The sequence below is a fragment of the Tinamus guttatus genome, unplaced genomic scaffold (assembly GCF_059628265.1).
Source record: "Tinamus guttatus ecotype Peru unplaced genomic scaffold, ASM5962826v1 Tinamus_guttatus_pri_ptg000259l, whole genome shotgun sequence".
In the NCBI taxonomy this organism is placed as follows: Eukaryota; Metazoa; Chordata; class Aves; order Tinamiformes; family Tinamidae; genus Tinamus; species Tinamus guttatus.
Genome location: NW_028288793.1, coordinates 1,223,139 through 1,247,702, shown reverse-complemented (window position 1 = coordinate 1,247,702; position 24,564 = coordinate 1,223,139). Strand labels below are relative to the sequence as shown.

The 24,564-nt window shown below is 55.7% G+C and overlaps 2 protein-coding genes across 2 annotated transcripts in view; both read left to right on the top strand.

Annotated features, from left to right (window-relative positions):
• PLXNA2 (plexin A2) overlaps positions 1–9,619 on the top strand; it is a 102,390-nt gene extending 92,771 nt beyond the window's left edge. Inside the window, exons 27-32 of the mRNA XM_088526917.1 lie at positions 4,147–4,246; positions 5,721–5,911; positions 6,409–6,578; positions 7,554–7,766; positions 7,962–8,112; positions 9,178–9,619. Coding sequence (XP_088383043.1) covers positions 4,147–4,246; positions 5,721–5,911; positions 6,409–6,578; positions 7,554–7,766; positions 7,962–8,112; positions 9,178–9,273 — 921 coding nt within the window. The 3' untranslated portion in view covers positions 9,274–9,619. The remainder of the gene's footprint in view (positions 1–4,146; positions 4,247–5,720; positions 5,912–6,408; positions 6,579–7,553; positions 7,767–7,961; positions 8,113–9,177) is intronic.
• A 6,888-nt stretch (positions 9,620–16,507) lies between these two features.
• On the top strand, positions 16,508–24,280 carry CD34 (CD34 molecule). Its single transcript, XM_088526928.1, has 8 exons — positions 16,508–16,559; positions 19,249–19,380; positions 19,490–19,629; positions 19,904–19,981; positions 22,073–22,220; positions 22,447–22,487; positions 22,765–22,929; positions 24,089–24,280. Exons 1-8 carry the CDS (start codon positions 16,508–16,510, stop codon positions 24,278–24,280), a joined length of 948 nt encoding a protein of 315 aa, XP_088383054.1.
• The last annotated feature ends 284 nt before the right edge of the window (positions 24,281–24,564 follow it).

Genomic DNA, 24,564 nt, shown 5'->3' with positions numbered 1-24,564 from the left:
GACTGCTCTGGATAGGTGCCTGGTGGTTGGAAAGGACTTCTAACGGTGTGCAAAAAATGTAAAAAGAGGTAAAGAAAGAGCAGGAGAAAGTTTGGTTATGAGGAATCAAAGGCCTGTCTGCAGCAGAAGATAACTGCATTAATTGAGACCTGTAACCTACTACTGTCCATCACTACCTACACTGAAGTGTTTAGTATTTAATCTGGCATCTTTCACTGTTTATACAGCGTCTCGAGTCCATCAGCGTGACTCCTGCTGTGTAAGTTGAATGCGAGCCAGTATTGACAGCAGCCATATAATCAGGGAGCGAGGCAGCGAGAATGGCATAAATATGCAAAGTGCGTGTGAAAAAGCAGCTCTAGAGGCAACTTTTCCAAGCAGCCTGAAGGATTTAAACACAGATTACCTTGAAAATCTCACGGGAGCTGGGCATATAAATTCCATTGTTGGCTTTTAAAATCTGTTTTACCTGACAGTTGCAAGGGATTAACCAACAAGCAGGGAAGCAGTAAGACTTTATTATGCCTTGATCTTTAAAAGTCATCTAAGGAAGCCAGAAGTGAAATTCAGGTCCGTCTGATGTGTGTTGGGTGCTAGGGGAGGGAGCGCTTTCATTTTAGTGCCTGTGGGAAACCTGAGCCATTACTTTACCCTTAAAATAAGCAAAGTCCTTACAGCACTTGAGGCATGGCAGCTATTCTTACCATTTGAATGTCAGTTTTGCTCTGGAGCAAAGTAGAAGTTTGCTGCCAAATATCCAAGTAGGTAGCGGTTGCACATGTCTCTCCTCGCGCTGGCCAGAACTCTGAGCAGCCAGAACAGAGCTGTCGAAGCCATAAAAAGAAGCCAAGTTCTCAGCACCGCAACAGAAATCTCATCAAGGCAGGGCTTCTGCCAAAACCAAACAGCATTTTTTTTTGTATTTCTACAGGGCTTTTCTTCTGTTTGAGTAATACATGTTTTTATTAGGTATCAGAAATACAGATGCTCCAGAGCTACACAGTAAAACAAATAGGCGGGCAAAGGCACAGCCTCCAAGAGGGTATGAAAGCAGCTGGGTTTCGAGCACTGCTCTGCCACCGCTTTCACCAGGAGCATCCAAGCAAAGGGACCAGGCCTGGCGAGGGGGTAGCCAGGGACTCTTGTCACCAGCAGGGACGTGGGAAGGGAAAACTAGCTGCTATGGAGCAAGCGTGGTGCAAGCCAGGAAAATGAAAGGCAGATTTCTCCGGCTTCTGGAGGACTGCTGAAGTAGGTAGTCACTCTTTTCCAGCAGTAGTAAATACTAGCTCTGCAAAGCTAGCCCTATCTCTTATTCAGAAGTGTCTCTTCCTTTGGTCAGATGTCTTTCCCCTTGCTTTATGCTTTCACGTGCTGCTCTGAAAGCAAAGAGTGCTCTGTGGCTTGTGCACAGTAACTGGAGGGGCCCTCGGGGCTTCTCTGGCAATATCGTGGGTGTTTTGTGCTTTTTATGCTTTGGAGCTTTAGAGGCACCGTTTCATAGGAGTCATCATTGGAGCGGGCAGCAGAAAGCCCTTGAGCTCGGCAGGTTTGTGCCGGGCGGTTCCTGGGCTTGGTTCCCTGCTGCTCCTCCGGGATCAAGGCCCAGCTCGCACCATGGACCGCGCCGGCCCAGCGTCAGCGGGATGAGGATTTTCATAGGACAATTATTTAATTGCAAGACTTTCCCCCCTGCGTATTCCTCTGCTAGAAATTTACACCATGTCTTTATGTTCTGAGTAGGTAGAATAAGAATCCCCCATATATCTGCATCAGCTGATAAATATATTTTTCATGGGAAATCCTAACATGTAAAAGCCAGATTGAATTTTAAAAGAAGTATTAAACTTTTTCTGATATTTCTGAGCTGCCTTATAGAACTATGTAGAGAACTGCATGCTTGCTGCTATTTCCTCATTTATAAAAATAGATTTATAGGTTAAATAGGTATAATTCTTTGTTAAAGTCTCTGGAGCTTTTACACTAAGTTATGAAGAATCATATTTCATTTGGATGGTATCCTCGTGGTTTCATGCCTATTAAACTCGATGGGAGAGTCTCACCCCCATGTGGCTTTACTAAAGTGAAATGAATCACTGAATTTAATATCGAATGATTTACTGTGGCTCACGGAGGGTTAACTCGGAGGCAGCAAAGCATGAATACCTGTCAGCCACTGGGAGTCCGGAAGGGCTGGGAGATTAGAAAACTACTTTAAATGAAAAATTAGGAGCAGAGTGGGAAGATTCGTGTAGAAAATGAGATGCAGGAGCCAGCAGCGGCTTGGCCGGGAGCCTCCACCTGGAGCCGGTTAGTGCTGCTCGGTGCGGGCCGGCTCTCAGCTGCGCTCCCGCTCGCTTCCTCTACCCTAGTTTTTCCTTTCTTTAAGGTGTTTCAAGCAGCACATTTCCAGATAGGGGTAAAATAGGAATATTTATAAAGTTGTAAAACAGCCAGCCAGCTTCCCGAGCGTCTCTGGGGTTTTATGGGAGCGTGACAACAGTGGAGAGCGATGGGGAAGGAATGTGTGTTACATCTGATGCTAATTTAACACGCTGGTGTTTTTCAGCTGACAAGAGTCATTCGACCCAAAATTTAGAGAGTGAGAGGAGCGCTGCGGGTGCGCGAGGAATTTGCAGTGCCTCTCTCCTGGTTAACCACAGTGCCGAGGGAATCGTATCCCCGTGCAGCAGCCGGGGAATCGCTGCCTCCGCGCGCGGCTCCGGGGCTACGCGCTCGAGTTTCTCCGGGCTGAGGCTGAGCTGAAGTGGCAGCTAATAACAGCCAAAGAAAATAATATCACCACTGATTGTTTCTTCCATCAGCTTAATAAATTGGATGAAGCGAGGCAGGAATAGAAGAGGAAATAACAGAGGTGTTTGAAGTGTTTTGCTTAGAAATATCTCACTTTTGCACCGTGAAGCGCAAGTGACTATTATTTCCACCAGCACTGGCAATAATAATAACTCACGTTTGCAGGAAACCTTTCATTTTGCAGGCCCCAAGCCTTGCAGGGAGCTTTCTGCATTCAGGATCATTCTCTTGCAGGTGGAGCAGGTGGCTGGTGCTGCAAAAGTCGCACGAGCGCCACTTCATCCGGGGCACGAGGAGATTCCCGGGAAGCAAAGTATAGCTCCCACTTGGGAGATTGCCCGAAATCCCCATGAGAGCTCCCCTAGATCCAGAATATATTAACTTACATAGAGCAGGTTGGTGGTACCGAGCTTTGATGTGCAGTTTCTGTGGCCTGGGATTTGCCTCTCCCTGCCCCACTGTGTCTTGGGGCTCCAAGGGCAGAGCTGGAAGCTGCTCAGGTCTCGTCCCTGCAAACCTGCACCTTCCTAATTAACCAAAGGAAGTTAAAAAACTTCCAATGACTGTTAAGATTTTTAGGGAGGGTAAAATTAAGCACGGCTACTAAAATCTCCTATAACAGACTCTTGTTAGCACTAATGTGCATTTACAGTTTGACTTCCCAGCATTTAATTCTTTCTCTGCTGCAACAGAGAGACTGACAATTTAATGCCTTAAAGATGGCTTTATGACTTGCTCGCCTGCAAATCAAACTTTTAAAGTTCATAAAAATTGTTAAAATAAAAAATGGTTTAATGGGGATGCTTTACGGTCCATAACATTATTATAGCTGCTTTATTCCCTCTGCATTGTTACTTTAATTGGATCACAACAGGCCTTGAGATTTGCCATTTTTATTGGATAAAATATAATCTTAAATCAGAACGACCCAAAAGCTCTTCAATATGTCTCTTGATTTAGAACTTCTTTCCTTCCTTCCATCCCTTGTTGTTAAGCTAGTCCTGGCCCACAAGAGCGTTCGACCAGACAGGGAGCACGTGTCTCCTGTGCAAAGCAAGAGGGACCTGGCAGGACGTTTTCTCCTGCGAGTTCTTTGCTGGGCTTGGGGTTTCTGCACGAGCTGCAGCATCCTCCATGCGAGCTGCAGCATCCTTGGTGTGAGCTGCAGCATCCTCGGCGCAAGCTGCAGCGTCCTGGGTGTGAGCTGCAGTGTCCTCAGTGCGGGCTGCAGCATCCTCAATGCGAGCTGCAGCGTCCTCAACAGAAGCTGCAGCATTCTGGGTGTGCAGAGCACCTCGTGCTGATCTCCCCTTCTCCCGCTCTGCCTCCCAGGTGTCGGACCGCTCGGTGGTGGCCCTGGTCCCCAAGCAGACGTCCTCCTACAACATTCCTGCCTCCGCCAGCATATCCCGGACGTCCATCAGCAGATACGGTAAGGAGCGGAGCGGAGCAGAGGGGACTCGCACTTCCCAGCCGGCGTCCTGCCGCTCCTGCCTCCGCGCTGCCCACGTGCCGTGTTCCCCGCTCCGACTGGGAACAGCCGCTGTCGAGGCTGCCCTTGCTCGTAGGTGAATGAGCAGCAGCTTCCTCCAAGGAGCCACTCGCTTCCCATTGCCTGGAACGAAGGGTTGGCTCTGCTGGAGCTGCTGGAAAAATGCCGCTGGCTCCCGGCGCTCTAAGAGGAAGAGCCTGAATTCCTAGCTAATGGGTCAGAAATGGGAAACAACATCGTAACTCAGCGTGCGGGGATTCGCACACCTGGGAACGCAGCATTTGCATAATAGCGTGGTTAGGCATTTACACGTGGTCCCTGAAGAGCTTCCACGCTGAATAAATGAGCCTGTGAGGTGCCAGGTGTGCATTTAAAGCACTAAATCCACAATAATAGTAATAATATGCTTTCATAAAAGGCAGCGGTGGAAAATTCTCCAGCACACTGATCTCTCATTATCTTTCTTTTTACACAATATTTTGCAAATGAGAGCTCTCCTGACAAACTTGTCTCCATGTCTTGTTAATAGCTCCCAGAATATATTTTTTTTTCTCGAGCAAGGGGGCTGGAAAGGCATCCGAATGGCAAGAGGGTCTTTAGGCAAAAGCCATGTCAGGCTCTACATATTGGAGAAAAGGCCATTTCTCGCTGTGAAATGCAACCCCCACACGAGTGCCCAGGGCTTCCCACTCCTCAGGTGATGGAAACATCCAAGCTGGGTCACACAACATGGGCCTTAAGTTCTCATTGATCTCTGTCATATGGAAAAGCCTCTGCGAGCTACAAATATGAATTATCATTGCTCATGTTAAGATTAATACTTCTAATTGTGCAGACGGAATTTAAATGAGATAGTTATTTACTTTCCCCATTATATATCAGTACAGAGCTGTGTTTAAAAATAGACTTACTAGATGCTTCTCGCTGTCCCCCTATGTTTTTCCTTCGTTAGATCAGCTGGAATACTCATTTATCTAAGCCTTAATCAAAGATGGGAATCTAGCTGGTTTTGTAGTGACTCCTGTGTTTCCTTCTGCTGATTTATGATCGATCCTCTCACCCTTGCTGGGAAGGGGAGGCTGGACTGGGGGAACGCAGAGGTTCTTGGGGAGCCAGGATGTGCAGCGAGGGATGAAACGGATGGTGCCATGTTATATAGTGGCCTGTTCTGTCCCATTTTTATAAATGAGGCATGTTCTTTGGGAAGTTAAGTTTATTGCACATCCCTGCAAGTGAAGTGTGGTTGGCCGAGCTCGCTCCATGCTGGTGCTCCAACACGCTGTGTGATTCCAGCACCTGTGAGTAAAGGACACGGCTGACCTGGGGCAGGGAGGGAAGGGAGAGGCCAGGGCCAAGGGACTCCGGTCTGGGCGTCGCGGAGCCCCACGTGTGACCGACCGCTCCTGTGTCGCAGACTCCACGTTCCGGTACACGGGCAGCCCGGACAGCCTGCGCTCCCGCGCCCCCATGATCACCCCGGACCTGGAGAGCGGCGTCAAAGTCTGGCACTTGGTCAAAAACCATGACCACGGGGACCAGAAGGAAGGGGACCGGGGCAGTAAGATGGTGTCCGAGATCTACCTGACGAGGTTACTAGCTACGAAGGTAACTGCCTTACGCTAACGTTTGCTCGGGAAATGTGTAGCGATGCCCTTGATGCCTTGCTTGCCCTTGGTTGCGCTTATTAGCCTTACATGTTCGTTAGTGAAGCTCTCCCTGTGGCCGCCCAGCACGGAGGCAGGAGCTGCCCTGCTCTCCCCATGCTGCAGCCTCGCAGCCGCAGTTAAGCATTGCCATGATAGCTGCAATACTTCACTCCTCTGCAAGGCATTAAAGCCCTCAGAGTCAGAAAGGCACCAGAGTGCCTGTAAATTGGCACTTTCCCCTGCCAGAGAAGGTCTTGCTGCTTTTTAGCGTCGGCCATTGCTGCAGACAGCGCAGCTTGGCCTCAGAAAGCACAAAAAACTGTATTTTGCCTTAGAAATAGAGTGTAAACGCAGCCTGCAGCAGCTGCAGGCGCGAGCAGCACCCCAGAGCCCTGCGCGGTGCCGCGAGCGGGGCTGGAGCGCCCGGCCGCCCTTCACCCCGCGCTCCGTCCCCAGGGCACCCTGCAGAAGTTCGTGGACGACCTGTTTGAGACGCTGTTCAGCACGGTGCACCGGGGCAGCGCGCTGCCGCTCGCCATCAAGTACATGTTCGACTTCCTGGACGAGCAGGCCGATAAGCACGGCATCCACGACACGGACGTGCGGCACACCTGGAAGAGCAACTGGTGAGCGTGAGGCCCGTCCGGGCGCAGGGGCAAAGGGCTGGGGACAGGAGGGCTTTTAGCATCCAAAAACTGATGCTACACCATGAGCCACCCCAGCTGCAGCGCTCCGCAAGCAGCGGGAGCTCCGCGCCTCTGCTGCTGTGCTTATTTTGGGATTAAAAGCACCATGGGTTGAAATGCACCTCTGTGAGGCAGGGGAAAGAAAACCAACAAATGGCTGCTCCCGGAGGACTCTGTACCCCCTCCAGTCCCTCGTGGTTTAAAAAGCCTCTAATCATCACGTCTGCAAAAGCTGGCTTCCCTGCTAAGACTGTGGGAAGCCAAAAACATTTTATGGAAAGCCTTAGCAGAAGGAGTTACTAGGATAAAACCGCTCAGATCACAAATACAGGTGACACTTCCTAAAGCTGTAAAAAACAGAGGGTGCCCGATGGCAGAGCTGGTCCTGCTGGAGCCCTCGTGGCACCTGGAGCCCGGCCGGGCCCGTCCCCGTGGGGCGCGAGGGCGAATGCGGGAGAGGGCGACGCGCCGGGCGCTGCAAGGGTTAAGGCTGCAGCCGCCAGTGCTTCTCGCTGGGTAGCGAGTCGAGACTTGAAAGGTAATAGAAAGCAGCAGCTGCTTTTTTGATCCTGCTATACAGCCGAAGAAAAAAGGAATAATAATTCCCCTTTGATTGCAAAGGCCTCGGGATTTGGGGACGAAGGCTCTGATGGCTGCTGCCCGCCTTCGCCGCCGCGGCCGGTGATTAGTGTGGACGGGCAGCGGCTCTGCCCCCGGCTCAGCCTGCGCCAAGACCCGGGTTAATGAACTCTGTCGTGGAGCCTCTCGCCGGCACACGCTGCTGCTCCCGGCCTTGCAAGGGGAGCCAGCCGCCCTGCCTGGGCTCCTGCACTGCCCGCCGGGCACGGGGAGGACCCAGAGCCGCTGTTCTGCTTCCTTCACTTACCATTAACTTTGTTTTTCATTTCCCTGCAGCCTTCCTCTGCGCTTCTGGGTGAACGTCATCAAGAACCCGCAGTTCGTGTTCGACATCCACAAAGGCAGCATCACGGACGCCTGCCTCTCGGTGGTGGCTCAGACCTTCATGGACTCGTGCTCCACCTCAGAGCACCGCCTGGGCAAGGACTCCCCCTCCAACAAGCTGCTCTACGCCAAGGACATCCCCAGCTACAAGAGCTGGGTGGAGAGGTGAGCGTCGGCGCGGGGCGGGAGCCGCGCGCGTGCTCTGGTCCTGGGCTTAGCAGCTTGACTCGTGACGGTAGGTGGTATCGCCCAGCATTGCTGCTCTTGGTTTCATCAGCGAGGGGTTAAATCCCGAGGAGAAGAGGGGCATTCTGAGCCTCGTGTTCCTCGTGGGCTCCCCTTCACCCCTTCTGCTCACAGGTATTACGCAGACATCGCCAAGCTCCCTGCCATCAGCGACCAGGACATGAACGCCTACCTCGCGGAGCAGTCGCGCCTGCACTCCGCCGAGTTCAACATGCTGAGCGCACTCAACGAGATCTACTCCTACGTGAGCAAGTACAGCGAAGAGGTGGGTGTCACTGCAGGGCCCTGCCATCTCCATGTCACGTACAGCGTGAGGGAGGACTCGCATTGCATCCCCGCTGCCCGTATCCATCTGCTCATGCACAGAGAGGTTTGGGTCCTGACCGTGCCAGTAACACGCTTCCCAGGAGACTGGAGAGCTAAAATGTGTGAGCAACTGAATTTCTCAGTCTTGGCATTTCCCCAGTGCAACTCACTCCTAAGTGCAGTGGAAGATCATCATGACCCATTGAACCTCCCCAAAAGCATCCTCATCTTTTGGGAACAGAGTGGCACAAATCCCATGTTGCAGTGATGCAAACTTCTGTTTGCAAAAAATTCCTGGCAGCCTGAGCTCCTTTAATGAATGCATCACTTGAAACCAAGTTCTCGCCATCTGTTCCACCCCTTCATTTCAGTGTAAGAAGAACCTATTTTGCAATTACATCCATTAAAAGGAAGGTTTTTGTCACTTAATTGCATGTATGCATTTGTGATACAATGCCACAACCATTTTCCGATTAGGATCTGAAATCTCATAACTTTCATGCTAAATGAGACAGGAAATGTAGAGTCCAAGGTACAAGAGTGGGAATGACTGTGTTGTGCTGGTAATGTGCACTGAACAGTCCAACAAATAAATCAGCATGACTGTGGAATGGCACAGCACTCGCCACTTTGCTTTGCCATTTATTATTTAAGTTTCTTTGTTGGAGCAAAGCTAAGGGAAGGGATTTATTGTAGCTGCAAAACTTCAGCAGCTGAATGTTGTGTGCATTCTGGCTGGAAGGAGATCTCCAACCAGAGGAAACCTGGTCAGCGTCGCGCTGTCCCAAAGTCATGCGCACACTCGGCACTGCAGGTGCCAGTGCTGGGCACTGCACCCATCCCAGAAATCTTCCCATGGCACCATGGAGATTTGCCTGGTACATTTTACTGACTCCCGATGTGTCCCACTCGTGCCCATTTTGAGAATCTCATGTCTTTCTGACCGCGCGCCGGCTGTGTCCGCCCCCTCGCTCTGTCACTGACTTCTTTCTTCTTTCTCTCCTCCCCATTTTTTTTGGACCAGCTCATCGGGGCTTTGGAGCAGGATGAACAGGCACGTAGGCAGCGTCTGGCATACAAAGTAGAACAACTTATTGGTGCCATGTCTATTGAGAGCTGAAGAAGGGTGGTGATGCTCACGGAGAAGAGCAGCGCATTGCAAGGACTCGGGAATAAGGAGCTCGAGCGAGGAAGGCACGGGATACACACAGATACCGAGGTGTTTTCTGGAGGGAGCAGACACTGGCCCAAGGACTTGCTGTGTTCAAACGCACGTGGAATGCAGGTTGAAATGAGAAGGAAAACATAGACAAAGCATCTCAATCAAAATCCAATCAAGGTGGATCAATTATTCAAGTATACATGGAAGGAAGGAACCTAGAAAGTCTGGATGTTTCCATGACTGCTGCTTTGCATGAAAATTGTTTGATGTATATTAGGAAGTAAAACTTTATTTATTTTTTTTTTTTTAAAAAAAAGGAAAAGGAAAAAAAATAGAACAAAAAACACAGACCACAGAGATAATCCTGGCAACACAACTCAGTTCTCATTTCTGTCTTCACGAGATTCCCAGGGTGAGGCATGCAGCTCAGATGTTCTCTGAAGGGGCTCTTAAGCCCATAGGAAAGTTGAGGAAATGGAATTTCTCTTCCTTCTGGAATCTTGTCGAAATATGAGCACAAGTTTGCACCAAACCTTTTTACACAAGTAAGGTAACAGTTCAGCCAGGAAAAGCTTCAGTGGCAGAGTAAGTTATAGGCACTAGAAGGAACTTTACCTGAACTGAAAAAAAATCAGATCATCCAACCTGTCTTGAAATCCAGCTTTATCTATGTATTTATATAGTGTCTATATATATATATATTTTTTAAATCCCATTTACTGTCGAATGAGGAAGGATCTGATTTTAAGCGCGTTTTGTCCCCCCGTGTCCCCCTCGGCCGGGGGGCTCTCCTGCAGGTACGGTTCGCGTGGCGGTGCCCGGGCTCGGCGCTCTGCCCTGCGTGGTGGTTTGTGGCAGCCACATCCAGCTCCTTGCAGTAAAAACACAAACGAAAACCCGATGTTTACAGTGAGTGATACTTGAAAAGGTTACTGTGGTGAGATGACGTATTTATCGTTTTTCTGCTCGCCCACGAGGTCAGAGCAGGCTCCGTTCGCCGCTTCCCATCAGCGTTTGCAGCGTCACCTGTCCCCACTAGCGAGGGAAGGAGCTCTCTGCCCTCGCAGGCAGGAAAGCTCGACCGGTGCCTGCACCGTCCGTGTGTCTGTCTGCACATCCCGTGCTTGCATTCGGTCCCCGCTGGCTGTGACAGCCCGTGGAAGACCGATATTTGTGAGTATTTTTCCTCCAAAAGACACCAAAGCGCCCGTGTCCCTTGGGGAGAATGCCAGGAGAGGAAGGAACGCCGCGATGCTTCTCCTGCAGCGCCGGTTCGTGCGGAGCTGCCGGAGCCGCGCGGCCCGCGAGCACCGACAGCCCCTCCAGAAACAAGCGGAGGGGCGGCAGGACCCCCAGCGTCACCCACAACGCGCGGATCTGAGAGCCGCCCGCTCCCGGGGAGCAGCGCGTCTGGAGAACTACTCAGGAACATTGTCCTTCTAATGACCGTCCTCGAAAAGCCATGCCGAGCCGCTCGCTCTGGGTAATGCACCCATGTGAGCATCTCTGGGCCCTATTAGGAGTCTGGAGGAGACACTAATGACTGCCCTTGTGCAACGAGCTCCTGACATGTGCGGCAGCCGCGCGCTGGGCCCGCGGGGCTCTGATCTAGAGACGTGCAGAGCTGGCACAGGAGGAGGCAGTCGGAGAGGGGCTGAGCACAGGCAGCCCGCGCCGGGGAGCCGCTCCTGCGCCGAACCCGACCTCCAAGGTGGCACGCGGAGCCCTGCCGAGGTCGTCCTGCCGCGGGCTGGTGCCCGGGCACCTCCCCGGGATTCTTCCCCAGACTCCCACGGTGCTGCAGCCCCTCAGGCCGCTCCTGGATGTCAGCTTGGACAGTGTATTCCGTAGGATTCGCAGAACGTGGATGCTGCCAATAGCACAGACTGTGTCGGGGAGGCGCACGCCGCAGCGCCCGAGTGTCCCGGTGGTGCCGGCGCGCAGGGCCGAGCCTGGAGCGTGTGCGGAGAGAGGACGTGGGCGACGGGGTGCTGGGTTTGTGCGTTGTGGGGGGAACGGAGCAGAGGACGAGACAAAACCAGCGGGAGCTCTTGGCAAAGCAGGGAAGTATTAAACTTGTGACGGGCCTCCCACGGGATGCAGCTGAAACGTCTATTCTTCCATTTTTTAAAAGGGCACTGGGCTTAGCAGGATGGCGAGGGGAGCTGCCGGGAAGGGATGGCCTATAAATTATCTACCGAGTGTCTCCTTGTGGTGGTGGGCATGAATTATAGATCTTTACAGGCAATTATATGGAGTGAAGCAACACATCCCCTTGGGGCACAGCCCTTGTATCCGCTGCCCTGCTTGCGTCTGACTCTTCAGCTGCTCCTTTGGGAATGGGAAGCTCCAGATCTCCCTGTGGAATTTCCCTGGCGCTTGCGGCAGGCTGGACTTGGCCTTGGATGAGACGGTTTCACCCCATCTCGTTGCCCGCACCGTGCGCAGCCGGCTGGCAGGAGCGCAGCTCCCGTTTGTGATTCCCCGGCTCGCTCCGTTTCAGGTGTTTCAACATCAAAGTGGGAGACGTCATTTTCTGGGATCTCTGTGTCTGGCGTTGCTGCTTGAATAATTCCATTTAATCTTCTGCTCGTGCGCTTTCAAAGCACCCGCTCCGAGGGGGAGCCGGGTGCTAATCAAACGCTTCTCCACCTTGAAAGCCTTTATTGGAAGCCCGTAGACAAGAGCGGAATGTGGAGGCGAGGCCGGCCGGGCCCGCCGGAGCACGCGGGATGATCCGCACGGGATGAGCCGTGCCGGAAGGAAGGCAGGAGAGGTCGGCATGGCCAAACCGCTGGAGCCCTGCTGGGATCCAGCTTGTGACGGGCTGCAGCGGGAGCCACCGCAGAACCCGGCACGGAGGCACGGAGCGATGGCCGGAGCGTTGGTGCTGCAGAGTGTGTCGCGGAGCGGGGATTATCCGAGTGACGACCCTGGCGTTGAATGTGTGGGATGGCGACGCTTCCTGCGGGCTCTCGGTGCTGTGGCAGGACGGGGACACCAAGGGCAGCCGAGCCCTTCATCACAGCAGTGCCTTCCACACACTGTCTTAACTCCCTGTGCCCCCGCTGGAATTTCCGAGCCCGCTTTACCCGGATTTCACCACAGACACCGTCCCCGTGCGGGTGGGCGCCTCGGGGACGAGCGCAGGAGGCCTCAGGGCACCCTTGGGTGCTGCCAGCTCCAAGGGACTGTGCGGGGAAGCCGGAGGCTTGGCTGGGTGCTCTCCAAAGCGCCGAGGCGCCAGTGGAGACGAGGAGCTCCCTCCCCGAGCGCGGTCCCGCTCCGCGTCCCGCTGTCCCCGCGGTGCCGTGTCCTGTCCCTGCTGCGGCGCCGTCGGAGCTTGCCCGTCCCGAGGACTCGGCTTGTGGATTGGAACAGGCTGGGAAAACTCCCCGGTGCCGGGATGCGGGTGAGGAGGCAAAGGCAGCGGTCAGAGAAGGACGAGTAGCCGACACGGCTCCACTGCCCCTTCAAACACGACGGGACGGGCTCTGTCCGTGCTGGGAACGCTGAAGTGTCCGTGTTGATCCCTCCAGACCCTGTGTCCCTATATGTGACCCATTCCTTCCTTTCTGGCCTCGTAGAAGTGGAGTGTAATGAGGAGGGCCCTTCCTCGGAGACCCTTCCCACCTCTCCTGCAGGGGAGCTCGCAGGTTTGCGCGAGAGCTTCTCCATCCGCCGTGTCCGTGTGGGGCCGGGAAGCTCCGAGGGGAGCTCGGGAAGAGCCACCAGGCCGAGCTGGGCCAAATTCCTCTGGCACGACAGTGAAATGTCCCCGTCCCCGTGATGAGCTCCCCTGTGTGAGGGCGCCTTGGGGCTGCGACCAGGAGGGCAAGGAGCAGCCAGGGGAAGGGAAGATAAAGGTACTAAAATCTCTGGCCTCCCCAAGCAGGAGAGGCCGAGGTTGGCGAGCGGCGAGTTCCTGCTCACGGAACAGGCTCTTACCGGGTCTCACCCGCTCCGTAAGAATAATAAATGCCGGTTTTAAGGGATATGTGTGTTGGCGGGGGGAAATGAGTTGATTTGTGTCCTTAACCCCCCCTCCCGCCTGTTCCCCCGTTCCCCCCGTGATACTTGACACACTGGAGTTCTGTACTATATATTTTTTTTTGAAGATGATTGTCTGTTTGTTTTTTTGGTTTGTTTCTTTTTGTTTTGTCGTTGTTTTTACAAGTGTTGTGGAAAAAAAAAAGTAAGAAAGTTTAAGTATTTAAAAATGTTCCAAGAAAAAAAAAAGGGGGTTTTGTTATTATTCTAATATATTATTGTGTACCTATTGTAAATATGAAACACTCCTATTTTGCAAGCCAAGGACTCACTTTGTACTGTTGTTATATATAAATAAAGTTTACTGGTTAAAAAAAGCGAGATTCTCCTGCGTGTGTCCGTATTTCCCAAGGGATAACGACGTGTGGCACTTGCTGCCGGAGCCCGGGAAATCCTCCCTGGCGGAACCAGCCCCTGCGGGATGGCAGCAGCGGGAGGTGGGATGAGTCCCCATCTCCGACGGCACCTCCGGCCTTTGCAGCAGGGACGGGTTTGCAAGCGCAGGGGAGACAGGCCGAGTTCCCAGCGCTTCCCCTTCCTCGGAAGCATCAGCGGTCGCTTCCTTTCCATAAATTCAAGTTAACGTTTCCGCAAACGCCGGGAGGTCTCTGCAGAGTAGCAGGAGCCGGCAAGTGACTCCGGCAACAGCTGCCTGTCAACTTTAATGACCAATATGGTTGCAATTACAGCAATGAACTTTCTCTAACAGCCCCAAATTACTCCGGATGATGGTAAGTGACAGAACAAATGGAGACCCTTAAGGAAGCATTAAAAATAGGGAGCACGGGCATCTGGAGCAAGAGGTCTTCCCGCCTTTTCTAGAGGATTTTAATCTTTATTAATAGATTGATTGATTTAGTAATTGTTAAAGGGGCTCAGTGCAATATAGAAGCGCTGTGTGCTGCGGTCACAGCAGAGCCCGGTGCTGCCCCGGGAGGGGGTTTCGCGCAGACCCTCGGCCTGTGCCCCACGTTGCCACCGCGGCCCCGTCCCCATCCCTGTCCCCATCCCTGTCCCCATCCCTGTGAGGCTGAGCCGCGCTCTGCGGAGCTGCTCCCGGCCGGCTGGAGATGCTCCTTGAATCCCGTGGAGATTTTTGCTTGCAACGAGCTGGAAACCAGCCAAGGAGCACCAATTGCCCTTGGGAGCAGCCCCCGGACACCTCCGCGGATCCCGCTCCAAAGCCACCGGCCGCACGAGCCACATGGAAGAGCACTCGGTGCTTTGGACTGTCGAGGGCGGCACCGTTCGGACCGAGCGCAGCCGGACGCTGGCTCCTTCTCCAAGGGATCTTCTGGAGTGGAAGAGGGGCCCTCGCCCCATCCGCGTGCAGCCGCCGCGCTGCGAGCCGCAGCGGAGCCACGGAGGGGCAGTGCTGCTCCGCTCGCTCAGCACAGCCCACGCAGAGCCTGTAAACCTGCAATAACGCAGGCAAATCACTACGGGGCTATATTTGCAAATACAACAGCTTCAAAATATTAAAAAAAAAAACAGCCAATTGCATGGTATCTAAAATAGAGTTGCAAATAGCGTTTATTGGGAATTAAACACTGCATGCACCTCTAGTAAGATTTGTTTGAAGCATCAACGAGCCCAACTTGATGCAGTGTCAGTGATGGATGCTACATTGGAGCAATGAATCCAGCTCGCACGTCCGTGCAATATCCATAAATGGGAGAAATAAATTGTAATCGGCAGCCTGCAGGTCCAGGCGGAGAAGCTAATCTCTGTGCTAAATTATGAGACTTTTGCTTTAATGATTTTTATTGGTGTTTTGCAGCACTGCTGTTGGTTAATGCTAAGTGCTTTGTGCTTGCAAGGAAACGGGATTGCGGGGCTGTTTGCTGCGTCGTGTGCCCCAAATAGCAAGTCCTGGGAGGGGATAAGTGGCTGCCAGGGCCCCTTGTGCCACCCCTTCCCCAGCCCGCACACGAGTGCCTGGCACTGCTGTCCCGTGAGCTCTGGGACTGCCCCTCGGCTGCCCCGGCCACGTCCCCGGCTCAGGGACGGTGCAGAGGGACGTGGCCGGGTGACGGGCTCTCCTTGCTGCTGCTTCGAGCCTGGGTCATGTTTTACCCTTTGCATGGTGCCCAACCACGTCGCTCCTTGTCCACACCCGGGTTTGGGAGGATTCTGCTTAAATCTCCTCCAGCCTGGAGGAGGAGAAGTCTTTCCTTCTTTTAATGCTGCATTAAAAATCCCCAGCTTTTGTGTTTCAGGGTTTTACTTTTAGTTGTCTTTGGAAAAGCAGGAAAAGGAAGCCTCAAAATCTTTTTAATACAGAAAATCAATAATTTGGGGCACATCTCTATTTCCGAGAGCCTAGTTGCACTGCCTGTTCTGGGAGCCAACACCAAGTGCTTCCCCTCGGTGAAGTTCAGCCTGGTAATAAAGCTGAAGTTGGTATTTCGGTGCCATTATTAATGTTTCTGTAATGTCCTATTAATGGAAATGAGCTGCAGGAAGCGATTTATTAGCCTCAATCCTCCTCGTGTGCAGAAGCCTTTGCCTACAAATGTTCCTCGTTCCCAAAGCGGCTCCTCCGCGTGTCCCTCTGCCCGCAGGCGGCTTCGGTGCTGATGGGAGTCGAGCTGGGTGATGCTAACGGGGTGACTCGTCCCCAGCTCGGTGAGGACGCCCCAGCCCTGAGCTCTTTCCTTCACCTGCTGGGAAAACGGCAGCATCGAAATGGGGTTTGGGGTGGCTGCTCCGCCCGCGGCGCTGGGGCAGCCGGTCCTGCCGGCGCTGCTCCCGTCGAGGGAAGTTTAAGAAATTCTCATCCCCGGTGCGACCGTTGGCTCCTCGTAGCCGGAGCGGGTGCTGCGAAGGGCAGTGGTTTAATGCAGTGATTTAGCGCGGGGGCCGGGGGCAGCCGGGGCTGCAGCGGCGGGTCCCGGCGCGGGGCAGGACGGCGCGGCCAGACTCCACCTCGGCATCCGCAGCGCCGGGAACCCCCCCGCCCCGCCGCGCCGGTCAGGGCTGCGAGCGGCCGCGGAGCAGAGCGGCAGCGCCGCGCGCCGTCCCGGGCCGTCCCGAACCGTCCCGGGTCCTCCCCGCACCGTCCCCGCCGTCCCGGGTCCTCCCCGCACCGTCCCCGCCGTCTCGGACCGTCCCGGGCCGTCCCCGCAGCCCCGGCACCGCCATGGAGGGGAGGCAGCTGCTCTGGCTCGCGTGCTGCGCCGCGACCCTGTGGGGTGAGTACGGGCCGAGCCGGAGCGGGACAGCGCGACGGGAGCGCCCGGGCGGCCTCCTCCGAACCCGGTGCGGGGGAGCCACGAAACGACCGTCCCGGGGAGCCGCCTGCAGCTGCAAACGGAGCCCGGCTGGGGACAGAGCCGGGAAGGGACCTCTGCGTGCAGAGGCACCGCGGGCAGAAACCCCCAGGGCGCAGGGAGGCGGCGGGGGGACCGTTAGCGCCGACCCTGCGGGTGCCGATGCTGCCGGCGCAGCCGCACGGTGCAGCCCGAGCCAGCCCTCCGCTGCGGCCGGGCCAGGTAACCCCCTTTTGGCTGGTGCCAGCAAGTAAAGGGTTTCTGAAAATCAGCTGAACCTCCACAAATATTAAAATCCTCCAGTTCTTCAAAAACGCATAGTATCTTTTAAAATAACTGAATGGCAATGTAGAGATTTTCTCTAGGTTGCATTTTTGAAAGGGTTATATTTGAGGGAAACATTATCATTTCTGTCCCAAATCCAACCATGAGGTAATAAAGACACGAAGCAGCTCTCGGTGCTACACCCTGTGCCGGGCCGGGAGCCAAGGGCCGCCGGTTTCTGGTCCAGCGCAGCTCTCCTTGCCGGCCTCGCGCGCGTGCGAGCGCCTGGAGCTGCCCAAGGGACCTGGTGCTTTTTGTACTGCTGTTTCTTGCATGTTCCCTTTGCCGCCCAAGGAAAGGGCAGGGGTGACAGCTGGGGATGTGCAGAGCAGCACCCAACAATTGCCCACGGCACCAAGTTCAAATTGCTGCTAGGGAAGGCGAGCAATGGTCTGATCAGAATGTCTAAGTTGGCACCAAATACAAGTAGTTTTAGCCTGTTTCTTTTTGTTACTTATTGCTGTGCTAAGTTTTTTTTTTTTTTTTTTTTAATATTTTCTTGACATTTAAGACACACTCACCTTTGGCTTTGTGAGATATTGGGACAGTTCTGAGAGCTGTTGAGTCAAAAGGGGCTGCGCGTTGCAGCCCCACGCATGGACCGTAACGTGTCGCGGTTCGGGGCGATGCTCCCGGCGGGCACGGGGTGATGCAGGACGGATGTCCTGGCCGGGTTCCGCTCCCGGCTCCTTCCCGCCGCCTTCGCCCTCTGCCCCCCTGGCAGCCCCACACCCACATCCTGCCCCGGGGCTGCAGAGCAGGAGAAGAAAGAGGATGAGAAGGAGGAGGAGGAGGTGGAGGAAGAAGGGGAGGGCAGGGTCTTTATCGGCCCTTTCCAGAGGGAAGGAGCCTCCGCCCGTCTGAACAGCTGTGAGGCCAGAACGATGGAACAGGGACACGGAGCAATAGGGACTCGGAGCAATGTGGCCCTGCCCTGTCTCGCAGCTCCCCTGGCTGAGGGGACCGTCATCAGCACCAGGCTCTGCTGCGGGTTGAGCTGGGGACACAGGCGAGGGGCAGAAACCCCCTACAGATCATGTATATCTTAAGAAACTTGTATGTCAGAGCATTTACTTTCTAAAAGCCACCTAAAATAGCTCCCGTAATGCAGCCGGGACGAGCAGCCGCGCGCGCTGTCCCACGCGGTCGCTCCTGCGTGTGCCCGTGCTGCCGGGGCGAACACAGGACTTGGCTTAAACCCCTCAGCCTTCAATACCAAGAAACAGTTGAGGTTCACCAGAGCCGGGAGGGATGTGAAGTGCAATAAACACCACCCTCCTTCCCCACCCTCCCCTGAAGCCCCCACGAGGCCGAAGGCTGCAGTGAGCCGCAGGTGGAGCCAGCGCGGGGGAACTCCCTGCACGTCGCACCCAGGTGCTGGGGGTGATTAAAACCCCCCTGTTGTTTCTGCAAACACCTGGGCCAGCTCAAAGGCGGCCGCGGCGCTGGGGGAGCCGGGGTCAAGGCCCCGCATTGTTCCCGGCGCTTCCGCCCCGTCCCGCGGGCGCGCGAGGGACAAGAGCGATCCCGGAGGGAAGAGCCTTTTCCTTTAGGAAAAGCTGCAACAAAGCCGAAACCCAGACACCTGTGCCTGGCACTCGGCAGCCCTGGGATTGCCCGTGGGGCCCAGCAGAGCCCGCGGCGCTCGGCCTCCCCAGCCCAAACCCAGCTACAGATGTTGAAGATTTTCACTTTTTGTAAAATTTGGACTTAGCCAGCACAGCGTTAACATCCCCATTTGGAAAATGCCTTTGGGGACAATGCTGGAACGCCCGGCGGGCTGCGGGCGCACGCGCAGCCTCGCTGCCACCCCGACGCCGGGGTGATGGGCAGCTGCTGCAGTTCCTGGCTTGCCAGGGATCGCTCGGAGTGATTCAACCACTTTGTGGGGGCTCAGAAACACATGTGAGACGAGACATTGCTGAGTATTTTCTCTTTAGTCCCCAGATAAGGATCTGAAGCAGCAACAGCCCTGGAGAGGGCACAGGAGCTGTCCAGAAAAAGCAGGAATAGATCTTTAAGGATATAAAGGATTAGGAAAAAGGGAGAGAAGTGTTATCACTGACTTGCAAAGGCGGTTTCATCTCTGTGACGCCCGGAGAAGGAACACGCTCTGAGCGCAGCCCGGGTGCTCGGACCTGCTTTGCCTCCTAAGACGCTTTTGCTCCCGAGCCAGCGCGAGGGGCTTTCCGGGTCCCCTGCAGCTGGAATGAGCCCGTTTGCGCTCCCTGGGCCAGGGCGCTCCTGGCGCTGCTCCCGCCGGGCTCTCACACCCTCCTCTCCGCAGGCCGGGCCGCCGGGAGCCCCTCGGAGGCGCCCGCTCCGTCCGCCGCGGCGGCCCCGGCCGGGCCGAGCAGCCGCCCCACGGCCAGCGACGCGGGGAGCCGCGTGGAGCCTTCGCAGGACGGCGCCGGTGACGGTAACGCGGCCCCAGGGGGCCCGGCCAGCCCCGTGCTGGGGCTGGGGGCTTTGGGGGCGCGCGGGGCTGGCCAGGGTCTGGGTTTCTCACCCATGTCCTCAACCCGCAGGCGCCCCCAGCTCACCAGCCACGGCCACCAGCCCCCCGGGGCGCCCCACGGCCGGGACGAGCACCCGGCCCGGCCCGGTCTCCCCCCACGCCCCGCACGGCTCCACGGAGGGGGCGACCGGCGGCACCACGACCCCAGCGGTGACGCAGAGCCCAGATGGCACCACCATGGGGACAACCGCGGGGACAACCGCGGGGGCAAGCGCAGGGACCACCGAGGGGACCACCGCAGGGACCACTGAGGGGACCACTGAGGGGACCAAGGCGCCTCCGGGCAGCTCTGCCGCCCCGTCCCGGCCAGGGGCCACCCCGAGCAGAGCAGACAACGGCTCCCAGGTGAGGGCGGTGCTCGCGGGGCCGCGTGCCGAGCGCGCGCACCGCTCTCCCCGCGCTGACGCCGCCGCTCGCCCTGCAGGCCATCGCCTGCCACCAGGTCAAGGACGTGCGAGAGGCGGAAGGCACCTGCCTGCAGCTCCAGGAGGCCAACACGTGTGTGAGTCGGAGCATCCCGCTGCGCCGAGGGATTCGGGGAGGTCGCGAGGGCACCGCGGCGGGGCTAGGAGCATCCCGTGCAGGAGCATCCTGTGCAGGAGCAGCGGCTCCCAGGAGAAACACAAGCCACCCCCGGTGCAGGAAGCCCCCCCTTTGCATGGTTCGGCCTGGGGGCGGTTTAGCTGCTGCTGCATCTTGCATCATGTTTAGCAGGAAACCTCCTTGCCTGTTATTCTTCCTCTTCCCTGCCGGGAACAGCTCAGTCTTTCCTTGCCCTTGTAGGAAAGAAAACGGGCTGCAATAAGGAGCTGTTTTAAGGGGAAAGGGTGGGAGATCCGGGTCCTGAGGGGACTCCAGGGAATCCCAGGCTCTCTGTAGCTGCTCTTGGTCTTTTACACCCAAAATTAAATGTTTGTAAGAGCAGGAGATTCTGCCGCGGGCGGGCAGACACAGAGCTTTAGTGCTTGAGGCCAGATGCTCTGGGACCAGGGGACAGCAGCCTTGGTAATGCCCAATGACGATGATTAATTTAACTCAGCCAAGTTGAGACCACCTAGGATGGCTGAATTCTTACTTGACTTCTCTCCATAAATTGCCCATTAAATAGCACTTAGACTTCTTCCTGTTTATGGAGGCAGCAGTTTAGCAAGAATTTCATGGCCAAACTCCAGTGGGAATCAGCGACTCCGATCCCAGGTGCCATCTAGTGGCAACGTCCCCTCCTCCAGGGCACAGATTTTAGACACGCCACATCCTGCAAGTGCCCCCGTGCACATCCGTATGAACGAATGCATATTTAATACACAGAATATATTACGGTGCTAAGCCTGATCACTTAACCTCCCGCCGTGCGAATCAAGGGAAACTGCAGCATTTCTGCCCCGTTTTTCCAGGAGCTCTTCCCGCCGCGGGCCTCTCCTGCCCCCACCTTAGCTAATCAGCACGGGGAAAAAGCGGCTCAGCCGGAGCAGGAGGCTGCGGATGGAGCGGGGAGCAGATAAGGGAGCGGAGCAGCCAGCAGATAGGAGGGACTTCGCGCGTCTCTCCTTCCTGCTGCCTTTTCCCAAAGCAAATGAGCAATGAGCTGGCACCCAGCTCTGCTAATTGCAAAGGGAAACTCTGACACGCAAATGAGTTCTTTCCACAGCGGAGAGAGGAAAACACACACTTGGGGCTGTTGTTCCATCTTGGCCATCCTAAGGCCAAGCCAAGCGCTGCAGAAACAGCTGAAAATGATTTATTTGTTATTCGCCCATGGACGAGTTTCTGCATTTTTGTAAGCTAAGAGTATGTGATGATTAGTGTGCGATATGGAGATAATTCCAGCTTGGAAAGGGCAGGCTCTGCAGGATGCTGCACCCTTGCAGGGGCTGTAGGACCCTGAGGGGACAGGGGGGACCCGGTCACCCTGCCTGGAGGTGGCTCAGGCCTGAGCAGGCTCCGGGGAGCTCATCCCTGTTGGAGCCATCCGGGCCCTGTCCCCAAACCTGGATGTGTTGGAAAAGCCAAGCCAGGAGCAGGCCTGTCCTGTGGGAGGCAGAAGGGAGAGGCCGTGGCTCTTCTCTTCCTCTCCCATTCAAGAGGCAGCTTAGCTCTAAAATGTGAGAAATTTATATTCTTTTTCCCCCCAGCCTTTGATCAGCAACCTAGCAAAAACACCAAAGACATTTCCTAAACAGGAAAGCCAACTTTGCTTTGTTATTTCCCTCTTTTCCCAGCCCTGCCTGGGACGCTGGAACAATAGGGGCTTCTCAGGCTGCTCTTTCATTCCAAAAATTGCAGGGACTGGCCCGGGAAATTCAGGTGCTAAATTTAACTCTGTTTAAATGACATTTATGCTAATAATATCATCCTTTCATTTATTCTCCTCGAGTCAAGAAACAGACAGCAGCATCTCAGGTTGCTGGGTGAAGGAACCGGGCACAAAGCAGCGATGAGCTGGGATCTAGAAGGGGGTTCAGCTCCATCCAGGACTTATTTTGCTGCATGCAAACACGTGTGCGCACAGTGTTAGCAGCATCTCCACTACAATGGGGATGGGGAACGAGGGGGTTTGGCTGCTCTGATGGTTTTCTCCTTGAACGCTTTGCAGAAACACTTTCTAGACACGAAGGGCCCCGACCTATGGCGGGCGGTTTGCGAGGAGGGCGCGCGCCGCGTCCCTTCCCCCTGCCACATCAAGCTGGCCGCGTCCGAGGTGGAGCGGGACTGCCTGCTCCTCGTCCTGGTCGGAGAAACAGGTCAGCGGCTCCGTCCCGGGACGGCTGCGTGTGCCGGGGGGTGGGCAACGGGCACAGGGAGGGGATGCGGGACACGAAGCCTCCGCCACATCCCAAAGTCACTTCCCTTGGTATTCCCGGCTGCCGCTCCACGGCTCTTGCTAACGCCGCGGGGTCGGAGCGGTACTGACGCTGCCTGCAGCATCGCCCCCGCCGTAACGTGCCTTTCCTCTTGCAAAAATTGCAGATCCTGCCACAGATGTTCTCCAGAAATCCCACTGGGAGAAGGTAAGTTCTTGGCGCTGATTGCTGGGGTGGCCTGGGCGGAGATGCAGCCACTAAAATGCCCAAAATGGCTACTGCAAAATGCTATTTTCCTAAAGCAAAAACACGAGGGCCCCAACAATAACCCTTCATAGGTGACTGGCACTCCGCACCCTCAAAGCACCCCACGGACATTGATGAATTCCTCCTCTCCACGCTGCGCGCTCCAGGCACGCTCGGCAGGCGCTCGGCTTTCCTGTTTGCGAGCCTCTTGGCTCCGCGTTTTGTTTTTCTTTTCCAGTTAGGAATAAAATCCCTGAGACGGGGCAGCGTGAGGAGCCACCAGGACTTTTCTCGGAAGACGCTGATCGCCTTGGTGACGTCCGGGCTCTTGCTGGCGTTCCTGGGCTTGGCTGGATACTTCCTGATGCGGCGGCGGAGCTGGAGCCCCGCGGCGGAGAGGCTGGTTAGTGCCTACAGGTGGCAAAGCAGCGCGTAGGGCGCAGGAGGCCGCGGAGCCGTGTCCATGTCCACGTGCCCGGTGAGACGCGGCAGGAGGGGCTGGACGAGCGCGCTGGTTTGGCCAGGAAAGCCAAACAAACAGGGCCGACAGGAGCCCGGGTCAGCCCGGGCGGGAGGAAATCGCTCTTCCCTTCCCGAATTAGCTTTTTATTCATTGCTCCCTTGGGAAAAGTGCCCCTTCCTCTCTGTTATTGTAGCTTGAACACTTCTGCTCAGCAGTAAGAGCTCATCCAGCAAGAGCCCTGCAGGGACACTGAAACCTTGTGAATTGGGCACTGAAAGTGACTTCAAGGTCTCATTCAGAGCATTTAAGGATGGGCTGTGTGTCTGCCTTGTACCAATGCTGTAACAAAAGTTATTTCTCCCCTCAGTTAATAATGATTAATAAAATATATCACGAAAGAAAGAAGGCATTTTCCTATTTCCGCTCTTGCTCTTTGCAGAGGGGCTGAGCCCGGAGGGCAACTTCTCGCTCATGGCTCGCAGGGATGTGAGTCCCGAGGAAGGGAAGCCGTGTCCTCCTCCGGGCACGGACCGCAGCGGGACAGGCACCGCTCTGATCGGGGAAGCTTCGTTGAGCTTCGTTGCCCAGCGGGTTCAGCCAATACCCATCAATGTGAATTTAGGTGCATGAGTAGAAGATGGGGACAGTTTCTAGGTGTCACACGTGTCCCTTTGCCAGCACCAAGGGCCAGGGAAGGGGCCGGGCAGCCGGTTGGCGCTGGAGCCCGAGGGGGCTGCTCTGCTCCTGCTCTCCAGCCTCCCTGTGGCTCCAACATGGACAGGTCTGGCCGCAGGTACCGCTCTGCAGCCCATGTCCCCCCTGCAGCTCCTCTGGGCAGGAGGAGCAGGAAGGAAACCTCATCGTCCCCATTCCCTGGGGATCCTTGCGTAGCTGGAGCGGGAAGCGGAGCTGGGTTGGCTTGCAGAACCTGACGGCTTCTCTTTCCAGATGGAAGAAAGGGAAGGATGGAGTTTTTGGCTGGGCTCCTTGCCCCGTAGTCTGGCTCCGGTCCCTCCGTCCCGCGGAGGAGCGGGATGCGGGGTCCCCATCCGGGTCCCGTGCCCTCGCTAACGCTGCTTTTGCTTCCCGCCCCGTCCAGGGGGAAGACCCGTATTACCTGGAGAGCGACAGCCAGGGCAACACGATGCTCACGACGGCCTCGCACGAGCCGGCGGAGCCTCCCGAGAAGGCCAACGCCAACGGCGGCGCTCAGGAGAACGGCACGGGCCAGGCGGCCTCCGCCAACGGCTGCTCGGCCAAGCAGCACGGCGTGGCCGACACCGAGATGTGAGCGGGGGCCGCACACGGCCGCGGACACCAGGGACTCGCTGAGCTGCTTCACTTGGGGCAGGGACTTTCCACCAGCCCAAAGCCCCAGAACCGGAGCCCAACGTCACTGTGTCCCCCCAGGGCAGCCATGTCACCACATCCCCCTGGTTTCCACACCAAAAGAGCACCACGAGCGACGGAGGCACCACGTGGCCATCGGAGTCCTTGACCCAAGAGACCAAGGGCTGGGAGTTGGGCTGGTTGCAGTAGTTAAGGTTTCAATGACAAAACCCTCTCAGGTTTCAG